Genomic DNA, 13,164 nt, shown 5'->3' with positions numbered 1-13,164 from the left:
TTGTAAATCATAGCTTTTTTTTCTTTATTCGCATTTGACAAAGCGTTTCGACTTTTTCAGAATATGGGTTGTAGAAAACCTGTTTCTAACTAGGTCGCAACAATCTCGAAAAAAGCCTTGAAATCCTAAAGGGACTGGTAAACCTTTGTAAGGCTAAAGGTTAAAGATAACCTGGCAAACCTGTTCATAATAATACATTAATATTGCAAGTGAAATAGTCAGTATGCGGGAGTTGAGTTGAGTTTTTTAAAGTTCTATTGGGGTGCTCTATTTGTACTCGTAAGTCATTTTCTGAATTGTTTTTTCCCAGTTACGAGCAGTAGGTTGCAAATGGAATGCCCCTGAAGTTGTAATTCATACTTGCCAGCTTGCTTGAACCCCAAGTACCCAGAGTTTGAATTTCTGGCTGCGCCCATTAACTGTGAATGAGAGTAGATTTGCGCTGTTTATTCACATTCTCATTAAATCAGTTGTAGAAACAATAGTATCTAACTTCTATCTGTCACTATGTTGCAACATTTGTTTGTGTAAAATACTGTGTATGCCTCATTACAAACTAGTAATGCTATATCTGGTAACAACTGCTAGCAACAGGCAATTGCTAACAAATGGTAGCATCTTGTTATGATTAGTAAACAACTAGAAAACATTCAACTTGTTTTTTACTGGGATGTGACGTCATTCCCAGTCACCAGTTACTACTTACAAGCGGACCACTTAGCCCTTACAAATGGAACGCACCATATGTTTGTCAACCTTTGGTCTTCTCCAACGCAACTTTTAACTGAAAAGGTGTGCACTGTTTACTGTTTACTAACAGTAAACACTCATACAGATATCAGGAGCATTTCCCTATGGCATGTAAGAAATTGGGCACCTTCATCATTGCAAAAAAACACATATTCATGGACATGTAAGTCAATTGATTGAGTTGACTCACACTGAAAGCCCTTCTATCTTATCCCCCACCTCCCAAATCCCCACAAATCCACAATGAATCATTTAAAACCTTGAAGCGCTAGAGAAGTACAAGGGTTGTCTTAGAAAGGAAGAGAGAGAGAGAGAGAGAGAATGTGTGTGTGTGTGTGTGTGTGTGTGTGTGTGTGTGTGTGTGTGTGTGTGTGTGTGTGTGTGTGTGTGTGTGTGTGTGTGTGTGTGTGCGCGCGCGCGCGTTTATGTATGTGCATTTGTGAATGTTTGTACCCATGTAGCTTTGTCTGAATGTGTGTGTGTGCGTGTGTGTGTTTGTGTAATTATGTGTGTTTTTTCTGGAGTTTCTGTATTTGTGTTTCTATCTATTCGTGTGACTACTGTTATCCCTGATGCTGCTCATTAGCCATGAAACCCTGAAACGCCCTCCCCATTCCCGCACACATACACATACACACACACACACACACACATACACACACACACACACACACACACAAATCTGATTATCGAATGCAGAAGGGTTTCTGAGAGGTAAAAGGTATCATTAAGGCATATGCCAGGTGGAGAGAGAGAGAGAGCGAGATAAAGAGACGTATGTCTCTAATTAGGCGAGGTGCTGTCATGGCGCCCGGCGTCCCAGTTTGAACATCGCCTTTGACGCCTGGCACAAATCAGAGAGATTGGAAATAATTAAGGGGTGCCACGGATCTGCTACCGCAGCCCTGAGCTCTCTGGCAGTTTGACGACGGCCTTCTGACAAGAGCCGCTCCATCGCCGCCATTTACCTGACACTCTTTGCACCACGGCATCCCAGGCGACACTCAGATTTTTCCTGTTTTTCTTTTTTCTTTCTTCTTTTTTTTTGGGTTTAGGATTTTTTTCATTTACTAATATTGGTTAGTGGTTGGTTGGGGAGACAGTCTGTTGCTTTGATTGAGAACGAAGGCGATTTGTTTTCTCTCTAGTCTCACTTTAACTAATGGCTCCGAGGTGAAATAGTTTTGCACAACTGTGTTACAGATAAGCTAATTAGAAGTAATGAGCTTTTGAGTAATTCACTGTTTGCATAGCACTTTTTAGACATGGGTTCTATAGACAGAACACAGAGTTACAGTTCCACCATGTATAAATCTGTGAATGTGTGGAGAGAGTATGGACCACTATATTTTGATAAGCCATATTGAACAAACAACAATAAGTCTGGTGTATAATATAGGAGTGATGATATGGCTAGGCCTTTAGGGGAAGTTATAACAGTTACAGCCCCCTCCACATGTATTGGCCCCCTGGTGAAATTGAGTAAGAAGTGCAATAAAAAAAAATCATTGTTTGGTGATTTATCTTAGTCTCACAATGAAAACAAAGGGGGAAAGTATAACCTTGGAGTGATTTATTTATTCTGAGAGGGAAACTTCTTCATAAATAAATACATATTTTAACATGCTTTTTTAAAGCACATATACCACAATTATTGGCACCCCTTTTTCCATCTGTATTGAACTTATTGAAGTTAATCAGTGTTTTTATGAACAGTCAAGTCATATTCTGTGACTTCCTTGTTCACTAAAAAGTGGCACTGAGGTCAAATAACCAAGTCATTCTTCAACATGGGAAAGACAAGAGAATACAACATTCTAGTTCATATGGGAAAGTGTGTTCACCTCTGTCAGGGAATGGCAAAAAAAGAGAGGCAAAAATGCCATAAGGACTCCTGTTGGAGAGTTACAGAAAGAAAGTAGCATCTTGGGATCACCAAGTCTCCAAAAATTGACCTCTTTTTACATAGATCACTCAAAAAGCCAGGTAAATACCTTTTTTGTCATTTAATTACAAATGGAAGGCTGGAGGTGCTAAAAACTATTGGGACTTTGCCTGGAATCGTGTTCAGATTAAAACATTCATGGTGGGTTTTCCGTACAAGTATGAAAATATTGAAAAGAAGCCCATGCCTACGGATAAGTATGATGGTGGGTCTGTGGTGGTGTGGAGCGGGGGCCCTGGGAACCTCATTAGGGTGCATGATATTATGAACTCCATATCCAAATCTAAATCTGTCTGTTTCTGCCAAGACATTTTAAAAAATGGGTCATGATTGGATCATCTAGAAGATCAGTGAACCAAAACATTATGTCCAGATCAACACTAACATGGCTTATTGAACACGAGACCCTATTCTGGCATGGTTGTCATAGTCCCCTGATCTGAACTCAGGAATTCAACCAGCGGGGTTAGCTAAAGAGGACGATCTAGGAATGACAATTTGGAGAGATTGTGGAATGAGGAATGGTCACAAATCCCTTTCTTTGTATTCTCCATCTTTATGGTATGTCATAGGAGAAGACTAAGAGCTGTTTTATTAGAAAACGGAGGTTTTGCAATGTAGGAAATAGGGGGGTGCCAAGTGATGGGGGTGTGAGGGGGGTGCCAAAGTGATGGGCACTGTAGGGAGTTGGACTTGGTTCACAGTTATGTTAAATGTTTGTTGAATAGTGTTACAGCGCCTTCTAGGGGCCACGTTGTGTTGTTCTTGCCATGACATCAATACTTGATAAAAAAAATACATCCCTCCCTTTTCGATGTAAACGTGGCAAATACTATCCGTCTGCTGCAGCAGCTAACCAACTTCCTGAAAGATCTGATAGATGTATTGATGCACAATTGCTCAATCATCGCTCAAATCGCTCAATCATCGCTCAAACCCTTTTTAATTTTGTCTGAAATCATACGGAATTCACTGTAAAGCTTCTACTGTATGTGTGAAGTACAGTAGGTTATATGTTCAACTTCCCCAGTAAATTGGTGTTGAGAGTACATGGTGGGCGTTTGTGTACAATATAATAACATGCTGTGCCCATCTGCTCACCAATCCATTTAAAAACAGAAGCAGTGTTTTGACAGTGAGACACTTTTTTTTAGCTTTCTGTCCCTTAGGCCCATGTTGTGTGAGAACTGTCATTGTGTTTATTTTTGTATGTCTCTTGAGGACAAAGAAACACTGCATATTACCGATAAAATCTAGTCACCAAATGCTTGACAGATTTTTCCTCTGTGCTTGTAATTCCCATTTGCCTGTCTGCTCAAGCTGGTTAACGCTTATTCAAATATTTTTTGTATGATGTTTTGGATGTTTTAAAGGAGGCATGTCAATAGAATACTGTTTGTAAATCGAGCTGTTTTCAAGCTGTGTCCTAATTGCTCTCTCTCTCTCTCTCTCTCTTTCTCTCTCTCTCTATCTTTCTCTTTCTCTACCCCCAGCGGAGCCGTTGGATGGCGAGGAGTACCTGGATATATCAGGGATAACACGAACCCAAGCTGGACGATACGAATGCAAAGCCAGCAATGATGTAGCCTCACCAGATGTCAAATATGTCAATGTGGTTGTCAATTGTAGGTTGATCAGTTGAATTAATTTCTGTTATGTTTTTTGCAAGACTTTGCGATCCACAACTGCATATTTCATGGTAGACATGTTGATGTGTGTAACAATAATCTTGTGTAACACAACAAAGCCATTGTACAATTGTAATAAGTATCACCTTATAATGTATTTTATACACAATTGTCTGAAAAAGAAATCTGCAAATGGAAGTAGCATTAACAGCAAGACTGTGCTATGTGGGAAAAGCAGGAGACAGTGACATTTCTCTTCATCACTTCCCCCCTTCAGATCCTCCCTTCATCAAAGATGCCAAGAACTCGGACCCTCAAGTGGGCCGCATGGGCGTCCTCCAGTGTGAGGCCTCCGCCGTCCCCAAGCCCGAGTTTGAGTGGTACAGAGATGAAAAGAGGTGTGTGTTTGTGTATGTTTGTGCATATGTGTGTGTGTGTGAGAGAGAGCGAGAGAGAGAGAGAGAGAGAGAGAGAGAGAGTGTGTGTTTGTGTGTGAGAGAGAGAAAGTGTGTGTGTGTATGTGTGATTTAGAGGGAGAAAGAGAGACAGGGAGTGTGTGTGTGTGTGTGTGTGTGTGTGTGTGTGTGTGTGTGTGTGTGTGTGTGTGTGTGTGTGTGTGTGTGTGTGTGTGTGTGTGTGTGTGTGTGTGTGTGTGTGTGTGTGTTATTGAGTGAAAAAGATAGAGAGACCGTGTGTGTGTGTGTGAGTTTGTGATTGTGTGGCTCATTCTCGCGGTTTCTACTGTCACAGTGCTATCTGGCTCATGTGTCACATGAGCTGCAAGAATGGGTGAGAAGCTGTTATCAGTGTTTCTAATGCAGGTCTGTGCTCTGTACCCACACTGGGCCCCTGTTACAAGTAGTGTGTCACATGGAGCTGTGGTTCGGTACCATTCTCACCTCTGCCTCCGGTGGCTGCTAGTGATATGCATTGGGCTTTTTCAGTCACTGGTACTGCAAACAGATATGCATGACTGAGTTCCCAAATATGTGCTGGCTGTGCCAGTGTCAGCCACTTTCTTTGTGCCAACATGATGTAAGAGATAGTGATCTTTGTATAGTGTGTGCGTGTCTGTGTGTGTGTGTGTGTGTGTGTGTGTGTGTGTGTGTGTGTGTGTGTGTGTGTGTGTGTGTGTCTTTGAGAGAGAGAGAGAGTTTATGTGCCTCTCATGGGCATGCTTGTATGCATTATATATTATGAATGTGCAGACAGCAGACAGACACTGAAAACAATTTTATATATCGATTTTGAAAGCCCAGGGCAACAACTTTAATATTTTTCAAAAAAAGATGAACTGCTCACTGTCATAAGAAAATTGTTTGTGTGTGTGTGTGTTTTGTGTTTGTCATTTAACATGTAATATTCTCTCTCCTCTCCCATTGGTTTATGTGTGTGTTTTGTGTTTTGCTATCGTTTAATATTGAACATCCTCTCTTCTCTCCCAGGTTATCTAACGGCCAAGGCCTCAGCATCCAGATGATGGGGACCCGTACCCTCCTGTTGGTATCCAACGTCACAGAGGAGGATTATGGGAACTACACGTGCGTTGCCACCAACAGGCTGGGCATCCACAATGCCAGCGTCTTTCTCTACAGTGAGTAGCCGACCGTTTACACTCTCTTAAGGGCTGTTCACACCTGTAACAATAACAATAACAATAACAACAAAAAGTATCATTCTAGTGAATGAATGAATGAATATGAATGACAATGTCCACACATAAACTATAACGATAACAACGAAAAAGTATCATAGTAGTGAATATGAATGAAAGCGTCCACACATAAACTATAACGATAACAACGAAAAAGTATCATTCTGGTGAATATGCAGGACAACGTCCACACATAAACTATAACGATAACAACAAAAAAGTATCATTCTAGTGAATATGCATGACAACGTCCACACATAAACTCTAACAATAACAACAAAAAAAGTATCATTCCAGTGAATATGCATGACAATGTCCACACCTAACCTCTAACGATAACAGCACGAAGAACAGGGATCACTTTCAGAGTGATTTTGAGAATGATAAAAAGCTGACAGTCAATCAAAATATATTCAAATTGTATATTCACATTAATCAAGATGAGGAGAGACTTTTCTTGTTGTTGGTCAGCGTGGACACTATTATCGTTATAGTAGACAGAACTGTCCACAATGTCTAAATTACAAAATCACCACTCACTTTTCAAAGTCATTAAAACACATTAGTCATTCCCACCCTCACTTAGACCAAAGGTCCTGACCGTTTGCATTAAGTGTCATCAGGCTTATCTTGTCCATGCAACACCCCTTACTTCCCTCTCCTGTTAAATTCATCACACACACACAGAGAGAGAGGGAGGGAGAGAGGCCACAGTGGTTCCAGGTCGCCTCACATTTCCTGTTTCCTGCTTGCGAGACAAGAAATGTCCGCCCTCTGTACTTCATGAGCCATTTCCTGTTTCCTGCCATTGACCTGGTTTGATTAATTGTGTTTATTGTTGTTTGAGTTGGAACCCCTTACTTGAATACATTAATCACTGAATGGCTGATGTGAGGAATTGGAAGCACATTATTTACTGACCAGTGATCAGATGATAAAGTTTAGCCCTCAACATATTTTTAGATTACCCTTATCTAATCATATCAGTTCATTCTTTGCTTATTATTATTATGTACTGTCTTATTACAAATATGTGATATTATTACTGTTAAAAGTAATAATGGTAGCGGTAGTAGTAGTGGTGATGGTGGTGGCACTGGATTAGAGCTTCATTGATACTTCCAAATGTATGTGCCAAATCCAAGTGTAATTCATGATAGTGGCCACTAGATGTCATTAGGGCCCATGAAAGAATCCTCACTCAGTAGGTCTTCATTGCTCTTCAGTAGACAACTTTATGAGCATCATTAAAATGTCTGTCACTGTGGATACTCCAGATATATCTCATTCCGGGAGTCAAACAAGGCAAGTGTGTGCACTGCAAACAAATCATTACGCAGAGGTTTGAGGCAGAAGAAACCAAACTAATTAAGCTCCTCAAAGAAAAGTGATGTCTTCCTAAAGGAAATGAGTGCTTCATTGAAAACTGTTGTCACATAAAATGTGATAGATGTGTGTAGCTGGCATAATCACTAGATCACAGGATTCTGGCTGCCATAAGTCAACAGGAGAAATCAAGGCTATCAGTTTTCAATTTAAGGGACTTTACATATGAATTAAAATGAAATAAGTTACCATTCTGCCCATTATTATTCATATCCATACCTATTTTTGTTTAATTTGATTTATTATTTAATAATAATCTAGTACAATGTATTGTCTTTTGTCTCGTTCTTGGTCATTTCAGGCAGAAGAAACTTTTGTATATGCAGAAGAAAGTCTGTATATGAATAAATAAATGTAGTTATAGATATTTTAGTTTAATCAAGTATGTCCTAAAATGTGTTTGTTTGTTTGTTTGTTTGTTTGTTTGTGCTCAGGACCTGGGACCGGTAAAGACATCAACGGTGCGGTTGCGGTCACTCACTCACTGTGGCTCCTCCTGGGCTCCCTCTCCTGCCTTCTACTCAAATGTTAATAAGAGTAAAATGCCCCCTGCCCCCTGCCCTTGCCCCGATGCCCCTTCCTGCCCAGACGTCCCCTCCCTGCCCCGACACCGACAACATTACATCCAGACTGTTTGCATAATCTTGCCAACCTTACCAGTGTGCTGCTGGCCACCTCCTAGTTACACTTACCAATTTAAGAGAGCAGAAGCTACTAGAATGGGCTATTAATATGTTTTAGTAACAAAAAGAACAAAAGAAAACGTGTTGAAATGTGATGGTGAGTTTGAGCAAAAGACAGAAAAAAAAACAGTGCTCTTCTTAAGAATGGATTATTGTTAATTATTTGTTTGTTTGGTTGACTTGTTTGTTTGTTTTGCTTTCTCTTTTTCAACTGTAATCGTTATGTTTTGGTTTTCCGGTTGCATTGGCTCAACGTGTTCTGTCTTTGTTGCCAGTTGGTGTTCTGTGGTGCGCTGAGTTTTCACAAGGCATGGGGTTTTTACATCACACTTGGCAACTTTCAACAAAATAGCTGACGTATAGACACTGACCTCGCCTTCTCTCCAGAAATTGTAAACCCTGCCAACCCCTCAAGCTTGTGCTGCTATTTGTCACAAGCGCAACTGTTAGCTTTCTCTCAGAAGCATAATAACCACATCTTTATCTGCCAAATATCAGTAAAAGAAATAAACAGTAGATAAATATAGATACAGCACATCCACCCAGAGAACAAATAGTTGGAGGGTTGGAGTACAGGAAGAGTTCGCTAGTTTGCATTCATTATCTACTTTCAGGCTAACAGGAGAAATCTCTGTGTGGTTTTCATCGCATTACCACAACTGGTCGCGTCCTAACAGGCTTCATTTGAAGTGGAGACATGTTTTGGCTGCCTTGTTGCCATTGCCCAGAAGGGGAAGAATAGACATAGCATGGTAGATGTGGCAAAGACTTCAAGCCATGACTGCATTCTACAGCCCCCAAAAATGCCCACTCTGTGGGGGGGGGGGTGATGGTGATGAATATCACTTTTCTCTCCCAGAAGTGAATATTAGGGACTGATTGTACCCTTTCTGCTTCTACACTTTACTTGGCTTCGATGCCATCCAGCCCAGTGTCAGAGCGTTATAGAAAGGGCCCTATGTTCCCTGCTCCCAAGAAAAAGCTGAAATACAGATAGACTTTTTGGAATCGGGAAAACATACTCGTTACTCGTGATACCAATGAATGGTCAGCTTCTATTTATCAATCTGTTTTTGTTTTGTTTTTTCTTAGTTTTATTGTTTGCTTGTTTTGCATATGGAAATTCACAATATATATTTTTCAGCCATTACAGTCTGTGACAGTATGTAAATATATATACTTGAATCCAATGTCCTTATAAAAAAAAGAAAAATTTAATATATGTCCATGTTTCTAAATTAATAGATAGTCATTTATTGCGGATTAACTCGTAGGTGCCTACGAAGGCTGAAGAAAAAGAAGGCATAGTTTAATACAGTCGGTGCATTCAGTGTATGTTTCCAATGACCGATAGATGGGCCTTTGGATCCTAGGCATCTTTATTTTTTTTCTTCATAGAATGTAAGCATTTCAGTAAACTAAGGATTTGAGATACATAGCTAGAATGACAGTGAGCTGAATGCCAAAACAATCTGAAAGCATCTCATCTAAAATCTTAACATCTAACAATACAGAAGCCATCACCCACATAAGATGAGTCAGTATGAGAATAACTTTCAAAAAGCTACAGAACATGTGTGTATGTATCTGTGTGTGTGTGTGTGTGTGTGTGTGTGTGTGTGTGTGTGTGTGTGTGTGTGTGTGTGTGTTGTGTGTTCAACGTACGCAATGCACATTTAACATGGTTTGATTTCACACCTAACAAATACAAGTCTCTGTCCAAATCAGGCCAAGACTAATCTCCCGGTTTAGGTTAGGAGGGCATTTTTCTTAATCTCCTAACCCAGGGAAGGAATCCACCACTCTTCTGATGAAAATCCACCTCTCCTCATTCAGCAAGCCTTCAGAGGTTGGGCTTTGATGCCTTGTGTGAAGTGAATATGTCACATCCCAAAAATGCAGAGCATCCATCTGTTTTAGATAGCACATGGCTAAAGAGTAGACTGTAGTAGTAATAGGCTGATGGAACTGATCTTATAAGCACTGATCTATCCCTGTATGGGACTTGGGGGAGACTGTGTGTGTGTGTGTGTGTGTGTGTGTGTGTGTGTGTGTGTGTGTGTGTGTGTGTGTGTGTGTGTGTGTGTGTGTGTGTGTGTGTGTGTGTGTGTGTGTGTGTGCGTGCGTGCGCATGCGTGAGTGTGTGTGCGTGCGTGCGTGCATGCATGTGTGTGTGTGGGGAGGAGGGGTGTATGTGTGTATATGTATCTGTAAGTGTGATGTGTTTGTGTGTTTGCCTGTCAATGTGTGTGTGAGAAAGGGGAGGGGTGTAAGTGTGCAAGTGCGTCTTTATGTATCCGCACTCCTGGTGAGCGTTCAACGCTTGACCATTGCAGTTCAAGGTCTAAATCACCACTCTTGGAGTGCAGTTATAGGTCATCTTGTTTAAAGACTTCTAATCATAAGATTTTATAACTTCTCCTCCCCTGTGTCCAAACAAACAAACCATTTGTAGAAATCCTTTCATTTCTTTCAGACATCCTGACAGTCTATCCATTGACCATGTCAATTCTACTCTGTAAAACACAATGGAATGTCACTTCACGTTTCTTCTCAAAGAGAAGAATTCTCTGAAACTTTTACAATCTCATTGCAGTGCTCTGTATGTTTTCTAATCGCTTTGATTTACTGTAAGATAATTGCAGTCGATTTCTAAATCGCTATGTAAAAGTACCCATGAAATGTTCAAAATGAAATAAAATTGTTTGAATCAATGTGTTGTATTTGAAGATGGGATACAATATTGACAAGTCTTTTTGAGAGTGCTTGACATTATTAAAAATGGAATAGATCATGTTATTCACCATGTAACATGCAAATAAAAATAACATATGTATTGTTAATTGTGATTGGAGGATTGTTCTACCCTGTTTAAAAGAAAAAAAGGAAAACTCATCTCGCTTTGTTTGTTTTTGTGTTGACACGAGACAGTATGAGACAATTACATCTTCACTGACTGTATCAGTATAGCACTTAATCTATGTGTTAATAAGCACATTGTTTAGCAATATGTAAACTGACTTCAGTAAGTACTTTATGTTCACTTCAACATGACCGTTAAATGGTTAAATTGTGCAATTCTGGGAGAGACCATATGAGAGTGCTGTTGCCAACTACAACCCAACCCTCCCAGCTCATCCTTACTGTATAAGTATAAGTATATATACTCTTTTGATCCCGTGAGGGAAATTTGGTCTCTGCATTTATCCCAATCCGTGAATTAGTGAAACACACTTAGCACAATGTGAACACACACAGGTGAAGCACACACTAATCCCGGCGCAGTGAGCTGCCTGCAACAACAGCAGCGCTCGGGGAGCAGTGAGGGGTTAGGTGCCTTGCTCAAGGGCACTTCAGCCGTGCCTACTGGTCGAACCGGCAACCCTCCGGTTACAAGTCTGAAGCGCTAACCAGTAGGCCACGGCTGCCCCAAAAGAGGGTCCTCTCCATTCCAGTCAGTCTAATCCATTCATGTGGCTGTTTGTACTTTAGGGAGTTATTGAAACTCTTGGGGTGACATACTTCCTCTACAGTCTAAGTGCCACTTGCATGCAACATACACACTAAAGTAGACTCCTCTCACACACACACACACACTTCAACATCACCATGGGGCTTGAGGCAAAAGGAATAATTGAAGGTCCTGCTGCACATAATGTTCAGTGATAAATTCCTTTGAGAAAATGTCTGGTAGCCTTCTCCCTGTCCAAAAATACTACCTGTTTGGAGAGCCCCTTTCCATAGGCCCAGACGAATAATTAATCTTGTTCAGCTCAGCGGGGCTGCAGATTAAAAGTGTAGCCTACGTCAGCCTCAAATACAACCACCCAGAAGAGTAAATACTGCCTTGGATAAATGCATAGTCAGCAATTTAATGGATAAAGAGCGTTCGAAACTAGGGGAAGGACACCTGAAAGGTAACTGCCTCTTGAGTTTGAACCTTTCAAAGACGGTTTACATCTCCCCCTACCTGAATGGAATCTATAAACCAGGCCTATAGAACATCATCACTGTGCATCATTATGATCCTGCAAATGTCAAGTATCCTGCATTCAAGAGGTCACTTACAAAAAATAGGTGTGCTCACTGACTATAAAAGAGTCATTGGGTCTGCTGCATAGTCAACTTCCTTGACTGCTGCACTTTTCTCTTGGGGAACTGTCCCTGTAGTTAGTTTAATGTAAATCGCTCTTGGGAAAAAAGTGCCAGGACAATTACAATTAACCAGAATAAGCCGAGTAGAGCAAGCAGTCTTTTGCCCATCTTAGCATATTTCCTGCCAAAACAGCCACTGGCCTAAACACTTTTCCTACCGTGTATGTTAATTGCGTTAGTCTTTGCCGTAGGCAAAAGAACCATGTAATGTTAATTGTTGACTAGGCCTATTATCCCAATATGTGACATTCATACCACAGAAAGAACCCCATGTAATCTTGTTATGACGGCGTTGATGTTGCCAAGGGATTTGGACAGTGTCAGCAGACTGTTGCCTCTAGAGGAAGTGTTCGGAGGGTGGGAGCTCTAAGCCTGTCACACGGTCTTTCCACACACTGGCATTCTTAGGGTAGGCAGGTAGTACAGGCCATATTCCCCCAGAGGACTTGAGGATGACAGAAGAATTGTTATACAACTCAAAAACCACCCATATTGAACAAGTATAGCCTCAATATGTACTGCCTGTTGTGCTCTGGGTATATTCGTCTTGCCACAGGAGACAATTGAATTTCGATTCTTGAGATTCCTGCAAGTGTTGCTCAGCACCTGGTGAACGTGCTAGTGTCTAGCATAGAGCGACCTCTCATGTTTATTTAAACATAGGTAGGCCACTGCCTTGGGGTTCAGCAAACAGTTGACTGTGTTCTCTTTGTATAGTGCCCTAACTGCAAAAAAAAAAAAAAAAAAAAAAATACCATCATGATTTTATTGATTATTCTGTACAATTCTACTCTGAAGAAGACTTTGGCCTTGAGCATTCTATGTCCATTCAGAAAAATGTTGATTAGATAATAAGCCATGTGGCCATGTAGAATTTGTGGGTGTAGCTATTGTGAATGTTGCATTTGTATAGTTATGAACACTGTTTTTCTTATCACTGATAAATTCATTCAAATGTCATGG

The 13,164-nt window shown here is 40.7% G+C and overlaps 1 protein-coding gene across 3 annotated transcripts in view; it reads left to right on the top strand.

Moving 5' to 3' along the window:
- Nucleotides 1-10,150, top strand: part of LOC121683217 (limbic system associated membrane protein) — a 431,726-nt gene extending 421,576 nt beyond the window's left edge. For all 3 annotated transcript variants that reach the window (XM_042062751.1, XM_042062750.1, XM_042062752.1), the window contains 4 exons: nucleotides 4,189-4,320; nucleotides 4,601-4,721; nucleotides 5,769-5,917; nucleotides 7,798-10,150. In XM_042062751.1, coding sequence (XP_041918685.1) covers nucleotides 4,189-4,320; nucleotides 4,601-4,721; nucleotides 5,769-5,917; nucleotides 7,798-7,895 — 500 coding nt within the window. In that variant the 3' untranslated portion in view covers nucleotides 7,896-10,150. The remainder of the gene's footprint in view (nucleotides 1-4,188; nucleotides 4,321-4,600; nucleotides 4,722-5,768; nucleotides 5,918-7,797) is intronic.
- Nucleotides 10,151-13,164: the final 3,014 nt, after the last annotated feature.

Source organism: Alosa sapidissima, chromosome 15 (assembly GCF_018492685.1).
Source record: "Alosa sapidissima isolate fAloSap1 chromosome 15, fAloSap1.pri, whole genome shotgun sequence".
NCBI classification, from domain to species: Eukaryota; Metazoa; Chordata; class Actinopteri; order Clupeiformes; family Clupeidae; genus Alosa; species Alosa sapidissima.
This window is presented reverse-complemented; position numbering and strand designations above follow the sequence as displayed.